The sequence below is a fragment of the Mycetomoellerius zeteki genome, unplaced genomic scaffold, assembly GCF_001594055.1.
Source record: "Mycetomoellerius zeteki isolate Tzet28-1 unplaced genomic scaffold, Tzet1.0 scaffold159, whole genome shotgun sequence".
NCBI lineage: Eukaryota > Metazoa > Arthropoda > Insecta > Hymenoptera > Formicidae > Mycetomoellerius > Mycetomoellerius zeteki.
In genome coordinates, this window is record NW_017256542.1 from 583,889 (window position 1) to 611,024 (window position 27,136).

A 27,136-nucleotide genomic window follows, 5' to 3' on the forward strand; every position below is an offset into this window, starting at 1 on the left:
TTTTTTTCTCTGCAGTTATTATCTCTGTTGATAATCGAACTTTGACGATAACACTGAAATCACAATTTTAAAGAAAAATCGAGTATTATTGATATTTAAATGCACGTATACCGATAAAGACGTCTACTAAACTAATAAATCATAAAATTAGTACAATATTATCAGTTTTTTTTACTCTTAATCACTTCAATATTAACAAGGACGCGAACTCCCATAAGGATGTCGGTCTTTAATAATGTTTAGTCAAATATTTATGTTAATAATAGCAAATTTATATCAATTGTCGATAATGTCAGCGTTCTTCGATTACCTCCGGGCTTCTGAGGCCCTTTTTATACCGCCGAAAATTTGCCCAGGGTTGACGGTCTTTAATAATATCTCGTCGGTGCTTTTACGATAGACTAGCATAAAAATATGTAAACATTATAAGAATTTTAAGCACGACCGTATGAATACATAAAATAGGATAAAGAAAGCTATGATCGGTCAAAATTAGATGTTTCAAATAATATAACATTATATACTCTTTAAAAAATATATATGTTAAAAAATGGAAAATTAAGAATATTCTTTTTGATATTGCCGTTGATCAGCACTTTGTGCACTCTACGTACCGTATAAAATTTTCTTTATCTCATCAGAATAACTGAGAAACCGACTAATCGATAAGCGATGAAAGAGCAATCAATAAATTCGAATCGCAGAATTATCATTTATCGATAAATCATTTGACGGAATTCTTATCAGAACTTATCAGAAACTATTTTGGATATTCAACATATTTCAACATATTCAACAAATATAAAATTTTCTGTACATATATATTATATATATATATATACATGTATAAAATAGTTTTTAGATATATATATATCTTATTACGTCTTAATTATTATATAAGCATTATATAAATATCATCACTGCATAAAAGATTTTTAAGCGATGCGAGTGATTTAAAAATACATTTTGCTCTTGATATTCCTTTTTATTTGAACGATGTTGGCATCAAGTATTATAAAACTATAACACATTTTGTAGGCAGGCATATTAATAGTAGGGATGCTAAATTCTGATCTATTAAATTGTCACAATTATAATAAATAATTCTTCACGTACAAACGATAGATTACCGAATTCAACGTTAATTGTTCCTTTTGATTGGCAAGAGTCTACAGATTTATTTATAAAAAAATCATCTAAATGCTATAACTGCGTTGCAAAAACTTATATGATAATTAGCGATGAGTTAACTAAAAGATATGAGAATTATTATTATTTACAGTTTTGCGACAAGTTGAATTTGCGATTAACACACTTTGCATACGTTGTACATACTAATGTGGATAACATACTAAATCATACACATACATAATAAAGTGAAAATCTCGATCGATCAGATTTTTTTCAAATGATATATTTTACACAAAGTAGATAAAAATCGATGATTTATTTAACGAATTATCAAACTTAGATGCCTTTTATTGTACAATATATCAATAAGTTTTAATATACATATACTAAAACGGGTTACAAATGAGTATTCCTTGAGAGATACGAAAAGATACAGCGTAAAAATAAAACATTGTATCCATCTGTTATATACGAGATAACGATCAGCGTAATTCCTGAGTTATATTTAGTATATCGCATTATATTTCCTTTTATATATGTATACACCATTAAAAGTAATCTAAATAATTTAAAAATATGATGTCGATATAGTCTTAAACACATTAATCAAATCTACATGCATACATAAATATAATTATTACCTACGCTATGCACAATACTAATCTTTACATATCTCTGTATTTATTTACAATTATCCTAACATCATTCTTTCCGTTCTCGTTCGAATAAAACTTGCGTTTCAGTTTACGTATAATAAAATATTCTTTAAATTTCTATTATAAATTATTTCATAAAAAGGCAATTGATACTCTCTTCACTCATCGACATAATCAGTTCTATTCCTTTTTCAACAACAGTTTTTAAATTCTTTTACAATAACGCGATAATATAATTTGTAATATAATTTGATAGGCGGAACGCAAGTTTTTTTATGCGCTATTGTAAAACTGTTATTCTATAAAATTGTACTCGATTATTAATTTCTTTAAAATATAATATATTTCACGTGATATATCGCATTAAAAATTTGTTTAGCGAAGCGGTATATATGAATCTCTGTCGATGTAAAATGAATCGGAGATTCGTTAATAAAAATAAAATCAACCAACGTATAAAATTCTTCCATGATTTATACTCATACAACGCAGTTCTTCAAGGGATGTCTTAACATATAGAGGACATCTATGTCTTAAAGACGTTCCTAGGACTTTCCTCAAAGAACTGTATTGTATGGGTATATTTCCTCTATAGGTTTTTTCATGACTAGAGTTGTGATCTTTCGTACTCGTACAAGTAATGGCAAGTAATTATTGTCCCTAAAGCAAGGAACAAATCATTGTTCGAAAAGAATTCGTGAAAGAATCATGTTTTCTAAGCTGTTTCACGTCATTTAGATTGTTTCTCTTGCGTCATTTAGATTGTTCCTCTTTTTTTTTTTGCTAGACGCAATATATAGGAATTAATTATAAGATTAAGTGTACAATTTAAATCCCAAGGCGAAATCATGTGCGCGTGTTCGTGCGACTCGACTTGAAATACAGTTTCCGAATTAATGAAATTAAAAATAAAATTAAAAAAATAGAATAATTAAATAACAAAAAGTTAAGTTTTCCGGATTGGCACTATTGTGAGATGTAACTACGTCGAATATATCGTAGCACACATCATGATTATGCATAAATATTCACCGAGTATCTTTTCGATGAATTTTGATATTGCGTGTGGACAGAATGTTGGAAGCGCGTTAATAGACCATAGAATAGTGTATGCCATTTTCGCGAAACCATTGAATTCTTCGACGCAGAAAAAGAAAAGGAGAAACTCATATTCATTCCTGAAGAAAATATTTTACCCATTTTGTATTCCTCACTGATACGATATTTGCCTAAACATACTGCTAATCTCCTCCATAGTCTTGTTCTTCGTTTCCGGCACTTTCTTGTATATGAAGAGCGTAAAGAACAACTGCAACACCGCAAAAATAATGAACACGTAAGGGCCTAGGACCTCCTGCAGCGGTAAGAAGCCAATGCTGACGATGAAGTTTGCGGTCCAGTTGACGGCGATGGCGACGGAGGTAGCGGGTGGTCGGGCGGATTGATTGAACAACTCTGACACCAGGAACCACGGAATACTTCCTGGTCCAGTGGCGAATAGGACGACGAACATGATGACAAGCACAATCGAGAAATATGCTGCTGCGCGTGAGGTCTCCTACAATATACAAACAAAACGTTCGATTATGATCTCAAAATCTTTTGAGAGTTATTGTTGTATATCTTGACTAACTAAAAAATAAGAGTGCAGTCCACTTGGCGCTACAAATGCTATGGAGCATTTTTTGATTGATTAATTAGTAAAATCTTTTTTCCGATTGATCAGTCAAAAGCTTCGAAGTATTTGTAGCGCCAAGTGGACTGCATTTTTTGATAGATTTTGTAGTATCAAGTGGACCGTAAGAATACTTACAGCGAATGCAAGACAAATGGCGAGTAGAGCGGTATCCACGAACATGCCGGAAAATCCGACCAAGAGTAGCGTTTTTCTGCCTGCTTTTTCTACTAACACTAAAGAGACGATGGTCATTAAGACGTTCATAGCGCCGACTCCCATCGTGGCGCTTTGAGCGGCATGCTTGTCGAGTTGCGCCATCCTGAAGATCTTCGTTGAGAAAAACATGACGGCATTTATGCCGGATAACTGCTGGGCGAACATAATCATGACCGAGATGAATAACGGGATACGAAGCGCTGGATTTACAAAGAGTTCGCGCAGAGTGACCTTCGGCACCAGTTTCACCGACTCGTACTCTGCTCGCATTTCTTCCATCTCGTCATGAACTTCGATCGTGCCACGTAACCAAGACAGCGCTATTAAGAAGAAAATGATAAATATGAAAAAGCGAACTCGGACAAAGCCGACAAAGCGAACAGGCTGGAAGACAAAGGATTTGAATTTATTCCATGACGCATATATAAAACGGCGGTTTAAAAAAAGATAATTTATGTTTCTCGAGAAATATTCATAAATTCCTTTCAAAGTATCTCTTTTATCCGCTTAACTTTATAATCTGCGCTTTACATCGCCATTTGGATGACGAAATAAATTATTATATATTCTTTTCTACCTCTTTGTGCATCCATGTCCTTGCCACGATTGAGCAACAGGTATTTGGGACTCTCGGGACAGAGAGGCAGTGTGCACATCTGGAAGAACGCTGGTACGATCGTAAGGCATAACAGCAACGGCCACTGATTGGCGGTACCAAGGACTTGCTCCAGACCGAGGATTTGCGACACCAGAATCGAAATGGTGATGACTAGCTGGTAGACGGTGCCCACGGCGCCACGTAGATGCACGGGTGAGATCTCAGCCAGGTACATCGGTGCCAAGCCAGCATTCAGCCCGGAGTTTATACCGATCAGGAATCTGCCGACGATTACCATTTCGTAGCTCTTCGCCGCCTTGGCGCTACCTTCGAAGATCACAGTCAATAGGACCAGAATGTTGTTCAACAGCAGACCGCCCTTTCTGCCGAAGCGATCCGCTGCCCAGCCTACCATGGAACCTCCTATCATTCCACCGACGCAAAATATCGACACCGCCAACGACCAAATTAACGTCACCTCCGTCTTTTCCGTTGGGATGCCTGTGCGATTTGTTTTCAGGTCTTTGATCCAGTCTTCGATAAGCTATAACAAACGTTAGAACATTTATTTAATAATTTTCATAATTTTTCATTCATTATTTATTTATTTTTTTTTTCCGTACATCATAAATATTTTACTATCATATTATTGGATGGATTCGTAATTCTAACACAGGGATATATACGATACAATATATACGATATATATATACTTCTTACATAGAAAAAAAGATTTCTTTGGATTTAATAAATCTCATTGTATCCAAATAAATTTGTTATTTGGAATGGTTCAAATAAACCAATGTTTGAATCAATAAGTGCGATTGTTTGAATTTGAAACAATGTCTTAAATACATTATTTATTTGAACAGACAATATCTATATCTTCGGCATTCGCGTAATCAAACTGTACGTCACAAACATAATTGGTATAGCACATAACACTGCTTGTTTAATTCTGTTGTTGGATGTATAAACCATTGTTTCCGTAATTTTGGCCAAAAAATGTAATGGTTCTAAGAAAGCAATTATTTGTATAGAACAATCTCTATCAATATATTTTGCTATTTTCAAATAAATAATTTGTTTCATTGTTTGTATTCATTGTAACCAAATAATATACAATATTATTTGATTGAAAGATATTACTTCAAATAATAATGTTATTTCTGTCAAGTAATAGAGATTTCTCGAATGAAGCAACAAAATTTTTATTCCAAATAATATTTCGCACAAGCATATATGTTGTTTCAATGAAACAAATTTTAGTCAAATAAATAGAAATACTAAACTCAAAGAAATCTTTTTCTCTTTGTATATTAAGAAAAAAAATAAATGTAACAGTTTAGACAAATGTTCTTGCAAATAGATCAATGTAAGATGTTTTAAGAATGTCTTACGATTAAATTGGTATTTATACCTGTTGAGGTGCATTAACCACACCGGTATTGTATCCATGCTGGAACGATGAACCGAGAGCGGCCGCTGCGATAGCGAATGCTAATCGGCCGTTGAGACCCTACGACAGAAATCGGAAATATTATGTATACGGGAAATCTTATCTTAAAGTTTATTGCAGGAAAAAAAATGTATAAAATATGTTATTTTTATTTTATATATTAAAAGAGAAAATATTTATATATATGTATAATTTTAATTAATTTTCTGATTTAAAATTTGAAGAGGAATATATTTCTTCGGAAAATTCCTGTAAGGAATATTGTTTTAGCATTTTTGAAGTCGTTTTATTCCTTCTTGAAATGCAAATATCGATATCGGTATATAGTCAGGCATATTGAAGAAGTGATAAATATGCAATGCGCAAGTATAATATAAAAAATATTGCTTACTGACTTTCAGAGTCCAATCGGAAAAATCAAATATCTGTCGTACAAGTAGTGAACCGCGAAATATTCGCGGGAAATGTTATTTCGTTAAATAAAATTTTCGCGTCGTTTATCTTTTATTTTTATTATAGAGTATTTCGAGTATATTCATTATATATGGATACGGGGAAAGAAGAAACGTTCCTAATGTAAAAGGGAAGCTATCCCATTTCTAATACCGGGAATACTGCTACTTTTGCAGGGACGTGCGTACCGTTCTTCTCACATATGGCATCTCGAAGTCGGTCGATTTTATCGTCATTCTGAAAGCTTCCTTACAAAGGCACGCACTCTTGATCACGTTCCAATATTTCACTTTCACCAATCGACATACACGCGATAGACGAAAGAATTACATATGCGTTGTGTCGGATCGTTCGTCTCGCGGTTCGTTTTATCGCGATCGTCCTCCAATATCTCAAGTATCTCGGAACACGTGCCGAAGACTGGTGAGTCGGTATTCTCGCTGGCCATTCTTATACTAGGAGACCACACAACACGCACACATATACGCGTACGCATGCGGGGTATATACATCTTTCCACCCGGAAGATACACGCATTCCACACGCGTGCGTATGTGTCGCGTTATTTAACGGCACTATGATGTATGTTACATTAGTCAATATTTTTTTTATTGAATTTGCATAAGTACAGTATATGATGCATACTCACTCGCGTACATCATTTCCATGGAGAACCGATACTCCATTATCGTTACACGCGAGAGCTTTTAATGTGTGCAATGTGAAAAATGGTGTAAACGGCGTAAATTATATCTTATTAAAAAACAAATTTATTTCTATGCTAGGTGTTCAATTAAATCGTATTAACATTAAAAAAATAAGTAAAAGACAAATCGCTAATGAGAATTAATTATTCAATCTTGTAGATATGAATGACTTTCGAATCGTCTTCATTTATTTTTTATGATTTATTATAGTTTACTCACTGTTACGTTTTGCGCTCGCTGTATTGTATTAAATCTTAAATTTAATAACATTAATATCAAAATAATAGAAGAATAACTCTCGAAATAAAAAAAATGAAATAATTTCTTCTCTACATTTCACAACAATTGCAATTGGAGAACGTAGAAAATGCATGGATCACATCGCAGGAATCGCAAATGAAGCGCATCATCATCATATTGTTCCAAGCGCGTATGTTTACATATGCATAGCACTTACATAAATATTTACCAATTTTTGACAATGTTGTGAATCTTCTTTGACGTTGTCAGTCTGATAGCCGAATGCACTTCGTACGCGGATATACGATAACAACGCTATGTACTATGAACCGAGATTGTAATTCATTGAAAAAAATTCTGTTCCGTCAGGGGGAGTATCAAATCATATACCGAGGGGGTAACCACTTAATGTAATCGTGGGACAGGGTCCTCGAAATCATTATAAAATTCATATGAAATCTCTATGTATAATTCGATAATTACGTATGCAACCACGAGAAATCATTGTATAATATTAAATAAAATCGTATATTTTACCAAATTACTTCATATGTAGTGGAAAAAATTATTTGTAATCAGATGAAATCATAAGAAAACATGTAATCTGTGGAACAATATTTCAGCTAGTGGTTACCCCCTCGTCATATACTGTACTGACTTTAAACCCTGTTTACAAAATGAATAACAATTGCAATTTATCTGTTCGCTTCTTGTTTCATTGTTCTGTTCTCTTTATCTCTCAAAGTTCTGCAAGAGCATATACAGTCTTATTCAATTTCACCCGAATATGAATATGCGAAAGAGAGCAACAAAGTAAACAAATCTATTAAAGCGTTTACGTTACGGTAATTGTCCACTTTACAATTTTGTGTCTTCGATCTTTATCTATTTGAGATAATTCAATTCTTAAAATGATACGAGCGCAAAATTAGACCTCGTTTAGCCGAGCTGGACGATCCAGCTAACAATAAGTAAGCTAGAGACAGATGCAAATTGTTCGAACGTTAAATTCGTAGTATTATAATGTTGGATTTAACCACAAATTAACGTTGTACTGTGTGCACCGACGGAAATATTCTCATCTTTCATTATCTCGCATTTTTATACTCTGGTGCAACTGAGTGATTCAAAGTTTGCATAACGCAGCAGTATTAAATTTTCGTCTCGTTCGTTATCATCGTTCATTGGTTGCGCGTCGTGTCATAACGTTTTTCGAAAATTTGTTGAACTATACAAAAAATAAACTGTCTCACTGAACATTTTTTTCGCCGATTTGTTACACACACACGCACGCACACACACACATTGTCGTAAATGATAAAGTTCTGCACGCATTGCATTTAATGACGAAAAATATAGAATATTGCGACACTACTTCACAAATAGACGCGACCTCTCGAAAAATGCGAAAAAAGAAGCGTTACGTAAAAGGCGCTAATCTAAATCTTGACTGTTCGTATTATTTAACACTTATTACTAATATGGCCGGAAGCGTATATATTTTCAATTAAGGGATGTCACAGAAGAATATAAAATTGTGTTAAAGCTCACTGTATTTATAATGAAAAATGTTTAATTCAAACGAATTGGAACAGGTTCATATGTGTGGTAAATATAATGTTAAATATCTAATCTCTAAAATGTAGATTGCTTTTAAAATCTGATCGAATATAAACGAAAGAGAATTTTATTTTATCTATAAAATAAATAATAATAGAAAATAAAAATATTCAATTATTGATCAGTAAAACACTTTGACTTTTCGCAAATTAGGAATCTATACATACGCATTATGCATTTTTATTAGATGTAATTGATCCTATTAGAATTCATTTAATTTTTAGAAGGACAAAAAACAATGTTTTGTCTCGCAATTATCGTCGAAATAAAAAAAATATGCAAGCAGGCGAAAAATATAAATAACAAACGCTTATTTATTTCTTCACAGTGATAACCATTCTATTAACCAATACATATCACGAAGATAGGGGCACGACCGAAGAGATTACCAATGCAAAAGCAAGTCGCAATTTATTCCGATGCGACGCAAAAAGTCGCCTTCAAATATTTATCCGTTTTTGATGATTTATTTAATTTGAAAGTTACTTAATTTCCACACAATTATATTTATTTCAAATGCAGATGTATGATGTATATTTAAGAAAGCGTACAAAATTATTGTAACGAAATAGTTAAAAGAAATAACTTTTGCGAAACAAAAACATATAAAGATAGGAACAGAAGAGCGATTAGAACAAGTGTCAATTTAAATAGAGTTCCATCAAGGTAAAACGCTAATTGATAAAAAATATATTGTTTCTCGTTTAATTTCAAATCTCTTTAATGAAATCTGCTTAATGATTACGGCTATAAATGCCGTTTAATGTTAAAAAACTGGTAAATTAACGTCTGCACGCGGATCTACGCGAGGGTGTCGACCCTAGGAGCAACCAATTCACAATATCTCTGCGATTGAGAGTGCGTGTGTATGTGCTACAAAATTGAGCGATATTGATCGCATACGAGACAGTAGATAAAGCCATCTAGATCATGGTCGGCGAATGCAAGCATGAAACCTTGCATGGAAATGACCTGAATCGCATTTCTATGTTACCTTCTATCATCAATTTCCCCTTGTAATTTTTCGTATCACGATTTCAAATTTATCTAATGTTTTAAACAGCCTATAGCTATTATTTCGTAGAATAAAATTCTCTCAGTTTTTCTTAGAGAATTCAATTCTTTTAGACAGAGACTGTACGTATTTATTACGCGGATAATCTGTTATAAAATTCATGAGAAACCTGTCAGAACAATAGAACGTTTTTGCAAGTAAACAGCTGACAATGAGTTAAACAAGAATTCACTCCGCGAAATTGAATTTCTAATTTATCAAAGAGGAAAATTACCTTTTAAATTAATACTTTTCTGCCTGTCTTTTTGTAGCAGTTATTTGAATGCTGAATTAATTTAATGTTAAATTTTATTCCAAATGTAAAAAAATTTATCATTTTTTTAATTATTTTCCTACTGATTCTTCTACAGATTAGAATATACTTTATTAAAAAAGAAAAAAAAACCGAGTTTAAATTGCAGATTGCTACACGACTTGTGATTTCAAAGATGTTTCAAGATTGATTTCTTTTCGATATAAGAAGAGCAAAATAACTTTTTATTTAGGCGGTGTTCGCTCTGTCATTGATCGGAGGTGACGCCTATGAACGGACTAGAAGCCGTTTCAACCAGTTCCAACGGCTAGCCAGCCGGGCGTGCGTGCGTTGCGTACGAGCATTGTAATCGTATACGGCACAGCGGATATCACATACACACGCATTGCGGTCACGTGCGTAAGGGATATTTAGTCGTTTTCTACGTAGCAAAATTCCAGGTTGTGACGTATCGCGCGTCATAAAGAAACAAGCCGTTCGTCTGTCGTGTGTATATGCACTCGTAACGAAATTCGCTCCCACATTGGCCATGGCGAAGGCGTGTCGCCGCGCTATTGGTGCTGTCGGTGCATCCAACGGTCGAGCCCCCCGAGAGAGCGGCGGCGGTGGCGACGACTACAGAGGCTTGAGGGGCTTGAGCGCGCTAAAAATAACTCGATACTCGCGTGAGCACGAGCGCGCCACCGACATTCGTCTAAGCGTGTGCTGCCTGTTTTCCAGACGCCGTTGTCCTGGTTACCTCGCCAAGTCGCTAATTTCGACGAGCCACGAGACCGACGGCGAAAAGAACGCGCGCCCCCGTACAAGGTCCGCGAATGCTCTTGTCTCTTTGATATGAATGTCTAGTCCCTTTTCACGTACCGCTTTTCTACTCCGCTCTCTCTTTCCACTCCTTTTTCTCGATTCAATTTTCATTTCTTTCTTAATAATCAGGATAAATCCTATACGAAAGAAACTTGATTAAAATAAAAGACCTCTATTCTGTAACTTTTAATAACAGTGTCGGTGTCGCAGACTTTAATAATATACAGGATGGGACAGTAACTCTGTCCACCTAGAGTATTTCCGCTATTTTAAGAGATATGAAATAATATATTTATTGAAGTTGTATAGCATCAAGAGAGGTACAGTATACTACTAATAGTTTTTTTTCTATGAATGGAGGCGCTTCGAAGATTTCAAGGTCACCCCCATTTTTTTAAATGGAATTGTATGATCTTTTTACACAATATGATTCCTCTAATTATTCTGCATATAAAAATATTGAGTGATATAAAAAACCAATAGTTTACGAAATATTTTATACTTTATTCTGGCATAATATTAACATAAAATACTAAATAACTCGTAAACTATCAATTTTTTTATAATCGTACCTTAATACTTTTATGAACAGAAATAATGAGATGAATCAATTGGTGGAAAGAAAACACATTAGGGACCTTACAGTGATTCTCCTCCTGAGAAAATATCAATGATTATTTAATGAGCGCCCCGCAAAGGTTTCAATGAAGATTTCAATATTTAAGGTATAGCCGTTTCGTCGAGACATGCAAACAAAATGCACATTGTATTTTTTTCGTCGAAGGATTTTTTATGAAAATTTCACGCACAATAATATTGTGGATGAGATTTCACTATTTGTGTTACTGAAAAATCGAGATACATAATATACTAATTTCTACCGATAAGCCAGTACAACAAACACAGAATTGCACTGCGCGATTTATCTTTATTTCTTTCGAATTGATCGACCTTCTTTTACCTTGACTTTCATCGTTTTTAAGCAAAAAATGACGAAAAAAGATCTCGGATATCTTCAGAATAATCGGATGCTGCAAAGAAGATTGTTTTGTGGCACACTTCTTATTAATATGCACGCTTCTTATGTAGTCGCAAAACGACCCGATATGATACGTAGTGAAATGATAATGACTATTTGCACATTATGATAATCGCGTATAATCTTCTTCTTGGAATTCTGCGAAGATGACTATGCAACGCTAATCGTTTTAGCTATGTTACCTATTGTTCCGAGGTGTTACGAACACTTTAGAACGCAAAAATCACGTGTTGCCAGGGTAGAGAAAAGACTTAATTGTCGTCCGTGTTCATCTTGTTCCGCATGATTAACTTTCTAAGCCAATTGCATTTTTTTCGTCGAAGGATTTTTTATGAAAATTTCACGCACGATAACAGTATTTCGCTTCATGTGCCGCGAAAATGGAGCCTGATGATAATAAGTTTCAATGAGAGCTTTCGACTAACTCTTGTTACTCATACATTGTATTCAAGGAACACTGACGAGGCACTTCCTCCGTTTTTGATTATCGAATCACAGCCAAGCGTCGTATAACGCGAAGCTCCTTTGCAGTACATTAAACTGAAAAATCTGAACTTTTCGATATACCAAACCTGTTTAATATTTATTCATATAGAAAAATTAAACATAATATTTTATGATTCGTGAATTTGCAACTCATGGATTTATCAATTTCTCCACAATATTTTTACGATTTGAGCAAAAGACGATTTTATTATACGAAACGAAAATTTCTTCGATTTCATTATATTAGAATTTGGTCTAAATGATCACAATCAAAAGGCAAGCATTGAACTTTTAATCAAATTAAAGCTTCGTACAATGAAGTAAGAATTATTTATCTTTGAATCGTTTATTTAATATTCACTTAATTTTCTTTTAGCGACACTGTACGCGTGCCACCTTTCTTCAATTGCTTCAAAATGTAAACTTAAATATAAACGTGTTTGTGTGTTTTCAGCCAAGTATCGTACATATCAGGTCGTTGCCTTGTTTTAACACTTAAAGGATGTAATTATTTACGTATGCTTTTATTTCATTTTATACATAAAAACTGTGAAAAATGAGAAAAAGGCAGATTTAGGGATTAAATTTGTATATTCCTATAAGCGAGAAGTTCTGAACCAAACAAATCGATACAACTGACATGCTTGGGTCCGTTTGATTTCAATATACAACGTCTAAACTTTATATCAAATATTTTTTTAGTTACGGATGTCACACACAAGTCTCGAATATCTTTTATTTTTCTCAAACATATTTTTAAATATCCGACTAGAATCATGAATCGTGAATCATGAATTTTGCATGGCATCTTCAATATTGTTGTAAAATTTTAGGGCTCCATAATAGTTACAATCGTTAAATAATATATACCGAGTCAACCTTTTCACAAATTTTTATTTCAGTTCTATGGAAAGTATATACATATCCGGTTTCGTTGCATATCAATTCCAAGATCAACCTCGATATAACAAGTATATTTATGATTTTTGTCCAACTCGTAGAGTTTCTTTTACAAAAATGTTAAGATACTAACTTTTGAATAATTAGCAATTAAAGATTTAGATTTATCGTGAATCGAGTTTTCAGAATAACGGATATAGAGGACAAAATCATATTTTTCTTTCGATTTTAATTAAAGTTTGATTTAAAAGAAATTTAATTCCGCGAATTGAATTTCCATTTCATTACAAATTAATTTAATTACGACTGTATTAAAAAATTCGATTCTATCAATTTATCAGCTATTAAAATTTCTAAATTTATTTTCGAGCATATTATTTATATTTGAGCGTAAAAAGATATCTTAACTCGTTTGACGGTTTTACCTTAAGTTCCATGTTGTTTGAAGCGAATAATCCGCACTTGATACACTTGTCTTGTTTTTTCTCTCTCTGCCTTTTTTCTATCTCTATTTTTTCTCTAAATCTCCTTCTTCTTCTTTTAGAGTCAAATATCTTTTTTCGTAATACAATCACTCTTTCTCACGATATAACTGCTCCTCAAAAATATCGCCTGAGGAGAGCGCGATTCCAAAAATTCGCTCGAGCTGAGAAAAATCTCGAAATGATAACTCCGGCTAACGAAACCTCCGTACTACAATCGCGAGCACGCGCAACTGCCACCGATATTCGTGTGATGGTATAACCAAAGCTGATTTTCAAAAGACCCCGCACGCTCCCTTCGTGTCCCCCCCTTCCTCTTGGACCGGTACAACGACAGCGCGATTGGGCGATTCAGGATTGGATTCCGGTTGTGTTAGCCTTTCACCATCCCACGCACCCTTACCGCGCGACGAAGGGGGGACGCCCCACTAAAAAGAAGAAAAGAAATAACGATCACCGAGCAGTTTGAAGCGCAAAAGGCGCGACACTCAATAATAACTCAACCTGGGAAAACTACGACGAGGAGTTTTTAGCAAAATTATACATAATTTTGAAATTAATAATAATTGACTTTGTCTCCAATATAATTTTTTTTTAAGTACGAAAGGACATTTAAGAATTAACAGATAAATAATTTTATGGCGCGCAATAATTCTCTGATCTTGCGTCGAAAGAGATATAGCAACTGCGAGCATCGCGATCCAACTGTGCGGTTGATTCGAGATATTCAACACGAAGTAATCCTACTCACATTACGAAAAAAAAAACTGGAACGTTTTGTGGTGCGATGCAGAAGAATCGAAATATCGCGTGAGAGAGACATATATGTTTATTATTAACGGAAGCGCAGATGTAACAATATCGTGTCACGAAACTTTTAAACTATGTCCGATCGTGCGTATGTGAGATTTATTATAAAATATAAAGGATAAGAAGAGATAATGAGGAAGTATTCTTAAAATATAGAATATAATGGGAAAAGAAAATAAACATTACTTATAAAATTAATTAAGAAATCATTTTCTTTCTCTCGCGATTATTCTTAAAAATGTTTTCAAGACACTTTCTTTCCAGAATATTTTTTCGGATCATTATCGTCCACGTGAAATGCGTCTCGGGTATTCTTAAAACATTTATTGCTCGTAGCGTAGAGCATTCCTACAATCTTCTGAAAAAAATCTATTTCCTACAGAATAGATATTCTTAGCTCACATTATGCGGTTCTACGAGAACCTTATAAGCAAACATTACGCGCACTTTGTCGTCTCAGAAGAAAAAATTGGAAATACACGTGGCACTTTGAGCATCGCTTAATCTTTGCACTTTGAAGAGATTCTCTTCACGTTTCTTATAAGCACGCTTCTGACGGTGCGTACCGGAGAGTACACACGATACCGGACGCGGTCTGTTGATGACGACCGGTTAGGTCACGTTAGTATGTGTCAATTTTACAATTAAGCCGCATTGAAACGGACCACTTCTACGACTTCACGCACATGTCCCGGCGAATTCATATAGCTGACTTCAAGATTCATTTTGCCTCTGACACAGTATACTTGTGTGTGTAACAATGTTATACGAGATATTAAAAATAAATATCGTTATTGCACGAATAAATATCATTCTAATGAAATGTTGCTTCCAAACCTCTCCAAATATATCGAACTTCATTAATGAACTTATAAATTGTACCGACACATTTTTGGATAGAGCTCTTTGAAAAAGGTTTTTAAAAAACCAACTAACTTAAGAATAGCAGTGCAGAAATGTACAGTACTTTATCGCTGTACACGAAAGCATCGTCACAAATGTTTACCGAATTAAAGCCTAGCACTGATCACTTTATTATATGTCATAATTCATCAGTATAAAATAAATACAAGATGTCACACGTGTGCGCGCAGTGTGTACACGTTACACAAATATTATTATACTATAAAAATGATATCACAGAAAAGTCTTAAATGATATATCGAGTAAATTTTTATTTATATCAAGAAGAGAGAAGAGTGAAACTGCGATAGAGAAGAGATTTGGGGGAAAAAAAACTGGTCTCATCTTTGCTTTATTTTAGTTAATGATTTGAAAGTTACTATACATATAAATATATCGATATGAATAGATCTTAGATTCAGATAGGCAGACATTACTCACCATTAGAAACAATTGTTATTAATTGTCCTAATACATCGGCCGAAGCTGACGACACAAGATCTAATTTGCATGTGCCTCCATTTCTGCCAATAGGAATCATCAAGAAATAAAATAAAGCCTTCAAGTTTAACAGCTCTTTGTTAAACCAGACATATCAAACGAACGTCCAGCGCCAATTTGTCATCCATGTTTAAAACTAAATATCTCACTGTAGTCATGAACTCAATTTCTATTAAAGTAAAACCCATCTGCCGAAAAATTAAATTTTAGTCGCTATTTATCCGAAATTATTTATCTATATTACTAAATTGTTACAAACTTATCAACATGGATTAATTATTGCGTTAGATAATAGGAATAACATTAAAACAAAAGAAAATATTTAATATTCATACGTTGATATTAATTTGTAACGAATCCACTCTTTGAAATTTTTAGTATTATTTTCTTACTCCAACCATCTTAATGCTTTTTAAATATTATTTTATCGTCGGCAAATTATAGTGAGAGGTCGATGTCTCAATGACCTCTATATTCCTCTTTCCTCTCCTTAAATAATCACCAAAATTTCAACACATTTCCGCGATAGAACGTTCTATGTTATCTCTTGTGGACTTTGTGACGCGTTTATCGTGACACAACTCGCTTTCGGTAACCGTGAATATATGGTCAATTATGTCTATATTGTATTTATTCTCATAATTTCAATTTAGTATAATGATATAAATACTTTATTTTAATTGTCTGTCGATTATTATATAGTGTATATTATACGCATATATATACTATATATACGTGAGATGTCTCAGCTTACACACGTCCAAAACAGTATTCTGCCAATATGGACGCGGGACGAGACTCGCGATAATTTGCGAGTCAATGACTTTGGCGAGACATCAATAACATGATTTGTCACTGTACGTGAATACATTTTTCTTCGAGCGTATGTTTGATCGCAATTCACTTTCTCAGGAACATCAACGGAGGAACATCAACGACGAATGCGTGATAATAGTTGGTACTTACCCAATCCTTATCAGTTGTAGCGGGCTGCGTGGAAAAGAAAAAATACGAGAAAAAAAATTAAGATTAATTTCGTAAACAATTTCGTAAGCAAATGTCAAAGCATTATCGTTATTCAGATAGTTAATAAGCGGATATAATAAATGCTCGTTCAAATAGTCCTGTAACTTTGAATGATGAAGAATGTTAATAGTATTTCGTTAATCTATTTAATCCTCGGGTATAGAGTTGCTTAAATATATTTTGCATCGAAAAAATATACATATAAAATAAATCATAATTTGGTAGAGATATTTGTTTCACTTAATTAGTAATAAAAAGAATTATATAAACTAATAACTAAATATAACTATATTAATTCAACTTTGATTTGATAATTTAAATGATTTGATAACTTAATGAAACAGCGTCTATATAAAACAGTACGACGTGATAAATATAGTATTTTTTAAATATATCTTGAAATTTCAAAATATCACATTTTTTCATCATTTACTTACTGGCTTCCGCAAATAAATAATTATACTCGAAAATTAATATACATAGGAAAAAAATTACCTTCGGTGTTGGAGCCAGCGCCGTTGGCGTCGTCGCCTGTTCCTGAATGTCGTCGCTTGACTAAAGCAAAATGTTTAATTACACCAATTTCGTAACATATATGAGCGGCGGGGCGTAGGTGAAAAGCACGAGAATGTAATTGAAAAATTCTATACAATAGTAGTCTAATCTATTTTTTTAAGAAGTAAGAAAATAATTAAATTTTAATCCTCTTAATGTAAACATTAATCATTTAACATCTTAAAATAGTAACTTAAATTATTTTTGCAAATTCTGACTTTCTTACGATACTTCTCTATACAGAAATAAAAAATAAAATAAACATGAAAAAATTCCATCTTTATATTTTATGCTTATACTAAATAAAATAATATAATAGAAACTATAATAGTAAAACGTAATTTTATCCTTTAAATTAATTAAGTAAAATTCTTGCGTTCTCTCTCCACATTTAATGTCCGGCTATACCTTCAGCGTAAGAATAGTGCGTAGATATATGTATACGATACCTTTTCTTTTTCCACACCCATCGTATAACAGCTTGAAAGAATAGAAAACAAACAGTTGATTAGTTAGTGAAATTCTAAAAATGTAATCTTTGAGTATATATGCGATATTTCTCTGTGCAAATTTACAGACCCGAAAAATCTGTAGCGTGGCCAATATCGTTATGTAAACCATTTAATACCGATAAAAAGTAACTTTTAGAACTCGCGATAACTCGTTGGAATGTCTTACAAAATGCGATATCGATCGATTAAGAACGGCCACTGTCTGCATCACTGCGCACATATGATGCAATATCAAATAAAAAGCTCACCTCTAAGAATGATAAATACAAACGATGTGACTTATAGGTATAATGACGAAGGTCGTAAAAAAATTTATTTCAACAATAATGTTAAAACTATGAAATGAAAAAATTCTGAAATATTTTTCACGATCGACACATTTATAAATTGGTAACATATGTATCTGTAATAAAATTTATTAAAAATACTATTATATATTTTATATTGTATATATAAATGTTCTGAATTACATCGCGACAAAATGCATTATACACGAACATTGCATTCGCAATGATGAACTTTATGTAAAAAATCCCATTCTGTTAGATTTTGCTCTATAGAGAAATTCAATAAAAAACATTTAACATGAAGTTTAATGAGGTAAAAATTGGATATTGAAAAATTGAGTAAAAATACAATAAATATCGATTTCCATAAAAATGCTTTTCCTTACGTTTTCCATTGAAATTATTAAGAAACAGACATTAATAATACATTATTAGATTAATATATACAAATACAAGATATTAAAGTTAATTTGTACAGGAAACTCCATTCGAGGATTCTATCTGTCACTGTATTGTCGGTAGGACAGTATGATGCAATCGTTCCTTTATTCTTCTATTATTTTGACATATTTCTTCTTCAAATTCATTCATGCAAATTCGATTAGTTAGATGAAGCATTTATCAAGCACGATCTGATAATTGACATGTCTAGATTGAAATGACTGGCAATAGATCTCTAGAGAGGAAAAATAAAAAAGAAGTAAAAATAATTATAATAATAAAGTATTATATAAAGTATAATTATAAAAATAATAATAATATAAACACTAAAAAAGAAATACTAAATGATCGATAATTAATTATAATATAAATAAAAGAAAAATTTTCAAAGAAATAAAAATTGTTTATATATTCTTTCTTGACATAATTATAGTCAAAATTCATTTACGATAGAATTAAACAAAACTGAGACAGTGTACATGCATTTAATATTTGTTTACAATTTAATATGAATACTAATTAAATTCATAATTAAGATGATCTCTCTTCTCTTGCAAAATTTCATAATTGTTATTTTTGATTCGATTGATTAATCAATTTTTCTTTCATTTGAATTAATATTTCGTCTTTATTAAGCAATTCAATTATACAGCCGGATTAAATATATACAAAAGGTTCAAATTTTATCTTTTATTATTTTTATTTATTTTATTTTTATATATATTTATGACATAATTACGCGATACACATTATTATCACATTCGCTTAATCTCATTAATGTTATTGCTTTAAAACATATAATTTATCCTTTGCGCGAAGAATTTCATTTAAGTACGCAAATTATGCGTAACGTAAATTACATTTACTTAGCGGCGAGATAATTAAGTACTATACTTTCAGACTGAAAGGCACATAACACATTTGCAAAATGTATCACGCATACCGCGTGCAGCACGATGTGATATAAGTGACATAATGGTGTCACGCAACTACAATAAAATATTACGAAATATCTCATGCGGAAACGAATCATATGTTGAGTTTTCCGATTAAACCTTATCACGATCTTCTTCTCTTTCAAAAATCGTATTTATTACAGTCACGTTTGCGTCATCCGATCAACGTCACAAGAAAATCCGGCTTGACCGATAGCAGAGGTCAAATATAAAGGTCAATAGATACACCTTCCATTCTGTTCGTCATGAATGTTACCATATGCCATGATATTAAGATGCCAGTAACAGTGTGAAATACGAATAAACATTAATAGTGACTTCGGTCATTCGCATTACACTGAATTAGTACACATTAAAAAGGTTGTTTTATATAAAAGATATCTAAATATAGTGGCACAATACAATCAACTTTGACACTAAAATAATGTATGTATATTCTGTTAAGTAACGTGGCAGCCATTGTTGAATATATAATTATATAAAATATTTATATGCTTCTACATTTAACTTTGCTAATTTCATTGTGTAGCAGCTTTTAGTACTAATATAATGAAAGTGATCGAATTAGCTATAAGTTAATTCTTCAGGACTGAAACCGGTACAATTTTGACGAGTTCAAATGAAAATCTGAGAATTAAACTCTTAATATTTTTTGATGATCGGCAGCACAAATGAATTTGGGGGACATTTTTCATACCTCGGTCATCAAGAATTCGACTTGGCGGAATTGTGCGATGTGAAGATTTCAATATCTGACAGAATCAAGCATCTGTCCTCAACGTTCGTGCTGATCAGACATTGTAGGATCGACGCAATTCGATGAACCCAAGGAGATGTCAAAATCGTCACGAATAATACATGCACCAAAACAATAAAATCCGCGATACTAGCAGCCGTTTGCGTTCTTTTCGATGATCAGCGGAGGAATGATGTGCGAAATCTTGTGAGGAAATATTCGCAAACTCACCTCGCAGGCGATGCAGGTGAGAGACAGGAAGCGCGGACTCGTCTACTCTGAAGGCTCGATTCGATCCTCGTGTAACTGAATACCCCCCACGGACGGGGGTTGACGCAGCCAGCGCGACCCCGTCGGCCGATCATACGACGCAAGCGCCGTAATGTTTTTCACCCCTTCACGAGCCATCCACGTAAAGGGGGAGACTCCCGCGCGGGTTGAATCGCAATTGCATCATTCACCGCGAACGCGGTTTAGGAATCGATCGTAATTCGTAGGGGTAATGACGTCATGATCAGCAGGATTGCTGAGCATCTCGAAAGTGAACGAGGGATTTTTTAAAAAATCAGTAGTTTTGGTTGATAATGAGAGAAACATTTGTTACATCTGTTTTTTTCTTTTCTTTTCTTTTCCCCCTGCATAAATATTAAAAATTGACTTCACTTGAGATTGACCAAAAAGTTCGTATTATACTTCAGGGTTGCCACAGAAAATGAATTTTGAAATTCCCTGAAATTTTCAGATTTTTCAGATGACAGTGGAAAAATTTTCATGAGAGACCAATATCAAATATGTAAATTTTAATATTTTGAAGTAGAGATTGTAAAAAAGCTATCCTATGTTATTAAAAATAACATAAGTATACATATAGAAGTATAATAAAATCTTGAATGCAAATTTAGACCAACAAAAAATAAATGAGTATTGGAAAAAAGAATATTGTTATAATGGAAAACGATGATTAAAATATTGAATGATAAAAATATTGAAAAATATAAATTTTAATTATTTTATTAAAATTATTTTGATCATTGTAACTTTAATTTTATAATTTGAAGTAAAAAATATATTTAATAAAATATATAAATAATAATAACAAAGTTAATTATAATTAAAGTGAATTAATGTCTAAATTCTAAGCAGAATCGTAAGATATTCCTGTAAGACTTTTTAAGTGCTTATACCTTTATATAATATTTTTGCAAACAGTTTCTTACTAGCCATAAAATTTACAAGATATCGTAGATATTTACGAATATAAATCGTCTTACGATACATACGCATAAAATTAGAATACTAGTCATAATTGTTCTCTCTTACAAGTTTTACGAGAACACATTACGATTCTGCTTAGAATTGACCCATAAGTTTCTTCGTGTTACGTTGAATATTATGTAATAAAGAATAAAGATATAGAAAATTTGGTAATTCGAAATATGAATATTCTTTTTTCATTGCAAGCGGATGTATGTACTTCGACATATAGTATATATGTACTTCCAATATATACATACATATTAGAAGCACAAGCATACATTGAGACTAGAAAACGATCATTATTGACGATAATCGCAGACGGTCATCGAACAGTCGAGTTACGTAAGCGAACTTATCGATTCGCTAATAAAGAATCGACTATACGGAAGCGATACGAACGTCAATCCCCTTCTATTATCGCGCCTCTAGAATGATAAGAGTTTTATTACTTCACAGTATGATGTATGTATATATTACATATATTCGTATTTGTACAATTCAAGAACGTAAATAAACTCGACGTAAGTAGTCGCCTCTTCTACGATATTACTTGACGATATCGTTAGTCAAAGTAGTCACGTTTCATTATGAAATTATTGCAACACGAGAAAGCGATAGGAAAAAAGAAAAGGAGAGAATGCAAGGTGAACGCGTATATGCACATGCGTGGGCTTTCTCTCGACACGCGCGAAAAAAAATTCGCGTCTCGCCGGCAGCCGGTGACGTCTGCAAAACTGTCGCCAAAAACTGGCATATTGCCCGACGCGATCGCACGAAAACGTAACCGAACATTCATCTTATCATCACGGATGCGGTTGGCGCGACACTTGGAGGAGAAGATTATGTGTACGCACTCCCTTGGATCAGCTGGTGACGCGTGATTCCTCATTGCAAGGAAATTACTCGACCGCGATGTATCCTGCCATTTAGGAATCGTTCTAAAGAACAAGCTCGAGTTGTAAAGACATTTAAAAAGATTTCTATTTCTATAAAAGAAAATAATATTTTGCAAAAATTTTTTTAAGATTCTTATTGATAATATTTTGCAACTAAAATTTTTTTTCTTTCTACCCTCTCTTACTTTCTACCTGATATCGGTTAAATTCACAGCTGGCAATTTATTATATTTATGATTCCGTGGAGATTTCGATACTCGATACGACTGTATCGAATAATTTCCTTATCGTGCTCAATCTGTCATTGGATGAAGGATAACGAGCAGAAAAGATTGTAATTGATACGATCGAGTGATATTACAATGATATATTAATGTGTAATTAATAAATCTTGGTGATTATACTGATTGTACACGAGACTCGACAAGTACATATAATATGGTTTATTAGATGATTCAATAGGCTTAAGAGGAGCTTAATTATCAAGATAGTTGAAATTCTTCACATTCATTGCGCTGTCTGATATGAAACGCTTGTATTTTTACAGTTACTCGTTATCGCAGAATTATTCTAAGTAATTTTCAAACAGAATTAGGTACTTATGTAAGTGGTTTTAAAGATTCAATTCCTGTGATTACCCTTACAAGATAACAGATAATACTATAATAATAATAATAATATAGATAAGTAAAAAAAACTAAAAATAAAAACATTTACAGAAAATGTAAAAAACCACGTTTAAAATTTCAATAGAATTATTACCTGATATACAATCTGTCAGATTTAATTAGGGCATTATGGCCATTATGGGAATTATTTGGAATAGATATTTAGGATTCGGAATTCCGATCGGAATTGTTCAATTATTCTCTAGATATTATTTCTATTGTGTTTTCTAGGGAAAATAAAATAATTCCGATCGGAATCTATTCCGAACAACTGCATAATACGAGTCTAGATCAATTTAGTTGCACTTCCTATATTCTATACTCCTTTCTTTTCCTAAAAACCATGTTTGTTTCATAAATGCAGAATTGCTAGAAGAAAATGCCTCAGGCGAGAGAATATTTAGCGTACATATACATCACCGAGCAGTCGATAGCGAGTTAACATCGTTTTCCTGCGAGACATTTCGCTCACGTGGTAATTTTCTATTTTTACGACAAGCAAATATCCCGCGCAGTTGCAAGACTAACGTCATTTTCACCGCGGCTTTCGTCAGATAAGGAGAGACGTAGTTTCTTCTAGGAAGGAGAAGCAGAACCGATTACGCGCCTCCGCACACACCCATCGCATCGACCAATAGAGAGTGACGGCGACTAAGCGTTTCTCCCTGGCCACATTAAATTAAAAAGGCCGCATTTTGATCCCTCCATAAATAGATTGTAACACTTATGCACGTTTTTTTTATTTTTACGTTAAGTTAAAAAATCGCCTTAATCGTATTCAAGTGTTTTATTAAAAAAAAAATGTTGCTAAATTAAACAAAAATATTTTCTTGAATAGTACTTAGCTGAATATTTATTAAATATAAACATATATTTATTTTCTATACGAGAACCATTAATTTGATTTAATAAGCACCTTTTTAAGTAAATATTAGGTTAGTACTATTCAAACGAATATTTACTAAAATATTTACGAATATTTAATACATTTTTTCCTAATGTTGATATGTGAAATCGATGGCTAGGTTCTCCAAAAGATTAAAAAAATTTTCAAATGCCTTAAATGCCTTAAATTTCGACAGACAATGGCGATCTCTGCTTCGATCGATACGTAGGAGTCGTCCCCACGGACTCGCGTCATCATGGATACGCGAGCGAAAAAAAGCATCGATCACCTGTTGTGACACCGAACGCGATTCGCGACATGTGCGGATTATTGCGCGATTATCGCGTGTGCACAGATGCAGGACTATTTCTATCAGATTAAACGATACGCGCAAAAAAAATATTTTGCTGCTCCAGCTAGAATTATAGCTGTTTTTTTGTATCTGATAGAAAATTATGTATCATTACGCATAGAATTTATAGCACAAATCTAAATTCTATCTCTGTCATCTGTATGATTAGATGCGATACATATCCAATATCGCGGTACCTGCTAGAAATTTATCTATTCCAGCTATTTTTCGTATTTAGATAATTTTCGCTGTAACTGTAAGATCACTTTTTTAAGTGTACGATAGCCAAAGCGAAGAAACGGACGGCGGAACGGCAACCTTGTCGAAACGAAGCGTCAATGCCCCGTCCGTTATATTTCAATTTCTTTTCTCGAATCGTACGCCTCGTTTCATTAATTGCGTTTAATACGCACCGAGGGCAAATTAATCGACTGCCTAGAATATCGTTAAACGCGGATCAAATGCGCGTACAGGCGCGCAACGTGCTTATTGCGTCACTCGCGGGCAAACTTCGTCACGTGTCTCATTGCATCCAGTGGCGTAATCGATATTATTTCCAAGAAAAAAAGATGTAAAAACGAAAAGAGATAGAAGAAACAGGAGTGAAAAAAATAAGATAATCTGATAGAAGTGAAGAAAAGGGGGCATTAAACGTATTTTAGATCTTTGAATACTTTCCGCGTGACGACACTTGAGAAAAATAGATAAGCGAGGAAGGTGATTACGGCGAGTTACGCGTGGAATTCTTGCCAATAATCCGACGTGATAATCATCTCTACACGTTGGCGGTATTCTAAGAAAATTCCTAGGCCTAATGTGCAGTGTTTGCGCGTTCATTAAAATAATAGTTAACATCTGAGGAATGTTTCCTTGACGAGGAGCCAGAAATCGATTCTCATCCCTTTTTTAGTGACATTTTCTTCATATCGACATTTGTTTGCTATTCACATTGTTAATTGATATTACGTGCTTTCGATCGATCTTCAAAGAGCAAATTATATAAGATTATATAAGAAAACGTTTCTTCGATGGTTCATACAAAATGTAATAAATCGGCCGGATGTTTAATGGGCAAAACGAGACAGAGTTATGTATACATATGATATATGACGTTACGATAAACCTTTAAAGTTAGAAAACTTTTGGTCAATTTTTTGTATACTTTTGTATTTTCCCCACTACACAAAAGCTTACAGCAATATCACTTACAGAAATCTAATACTAGAAGATAATAATTAATTACCTCTCTCTATTTTAGATATTGAGAAAACACTATCGTTCAGTACTTAAGTATTCCAAATAAGTAATTAATTACTGTCTTTCAATAATAAATTGGCCAGTATTGATTTCCTTATAATAATATTACTGCAACATTTGCAATGTTGCTGCAAGAATTTCGTTTCGAGCGCAAACAATATCGTATCGTAGCCACAAAGAACTCATTGATTCCAAATATTTGGAATCAATGGGTTCTTTGTGGCTACGATACTTGCAACAGATTCAGTGGATCGATAAAGCGAGCGTAACGCTTATCTATTCGTACGCAACGTGTCGCACGTGGATTTCGTGCGGACACGAGACGCCATCTCGTAAACAAAATTAAACCGAAGATCATAGGTCTTCCACCGCATCTACAAAGTCTGCGAGACATGCCGTACGTGAGCGCGCATGTCCGCCCACCTGGCTTGGAATAACTGCGAGATTTCGACATCACTCTAAAAATAGGGTGTTTTCCCGCTGGCGAATCTTTCGTTTCATAGATGATCATCTTTGCGGTTCGACACCTCGGGCCGCTAGCTACAAGGCATCGTCATCTGGCGCGCTCCGACCAGCTCCGACGAGCCTATTACGTTCATATTTCAAATGGCAATCGTCAGTATCGTCACGGCTGACAGCGCAAGTCCGCCCAACCATCGCTGCGACATCTTTCGATGTAAAGAGCAAGCCGTTTTATATTTTCGAGTCCCTCCAATTGAATAATATATCAGTTCCCTTTGCTTACGCAACTTTTACGTCGACCGCTTTGAAAAGAATTAAAGCATTTTGAAAAGAAAAAAAATTCGTAGTACTTGTATTGTTGCCGTAAATAATTTTGTTTATCGGATTTCGATTTTCTTGTGTTATTAAATCAGCGTAATATTTTTAACGCGTGTTTAATCACGAGAAACGAATTTAATTTCGTGTATTCAATTTTGTTCTAAGCAACAAGCATCGCTCGTTCAATGAACGCATCGCGATGACAGCTTTACCTTCCTCGCCGAGAGAGGTATGGTGGTCTCTCTGGTGTATATTGGAACATCGAGATCGCTGACGCTGCTGCTGATGCTGGGTGCACGCGAATCGCCGCGTCCTCCGAGCGGCACCGTGAGGTGCGTCGGTCTCAGCGGATGCGACTCCGCGATGTAGCCCTCGCCGAAGTCCTCGTCCTCTCGTTCCATCTATCGGAAACGCAAATTCAAAATCGCAAAGTTCAGTTTGTCTTTTTCGTATCTACACTGAAAAAAAGATTGGCTGCTGCAGTAAATTAGATGGTAAAATATGGCATAGCATTTTT

The 27,136-nt window shown here is 33.7% G+C and overlaps 1 protein-coding gene across 5 annotated transcripts in view; it reads right to left on the reverse strand.

Moving 5' to 3' along the window:
- Positions 1-1,428: 1,428 nt before the first annotated feature.
- The window catches only part of LOC108721105 (solute carrier family 2, facilitated glucose transporter member 1), a 27,753-nt gene continuing 2,045 nt past the window's right edge, over positions 1,429-27,136 (reverse strand). The window contains exons 1-8 of one of the 5 annotated variants that reach the window (XM_018445468.1): positions 26,832-26,961; positions 18,041-18,071; positions 17,532-17,591; positions 16,977-17,000; positions 5,700-5,798; positions 4,259-4,823; positions 3,601-4,001; positions 1,429-3,345 (exon numbers count right to left, since the gene is read on the reverse strand). In XM_018445468.1, the coding sequence (XP_018300970.1) occupies positions 2,998-3,345; positions 3,601-4,001; positions 4,259-4,823; positions 5,700-5,798; positions 16,977-17,000; positions 17,532-17,591; positions 18,041-18,071; positions 26,832-26,881 (1,578 nt within the window). In that variant the 5' untranslated portion in view covers positions 26,882-26,961 and the 3' untranslated portion in view covers positions 1,429-2,997. Of the gene's footprint in view, positions 3,346-3,600; positions 4,002-4,258; positions 4,824-5,699; positions 5,799-6,379; positions 6,741-13,739; positions 14,047-16,976; positions 17,001-17,531; positions 17,592-18,040; positions 18,072-20,754; positions 20,812-26,831; positions 27,021-27,136 lie in introns of those variants that run through there. The other 4 variants (XM_018445469.1, XM_018445467.1, XM_018445472.1 and 1 more) reach the window with 4 other exon arrangements.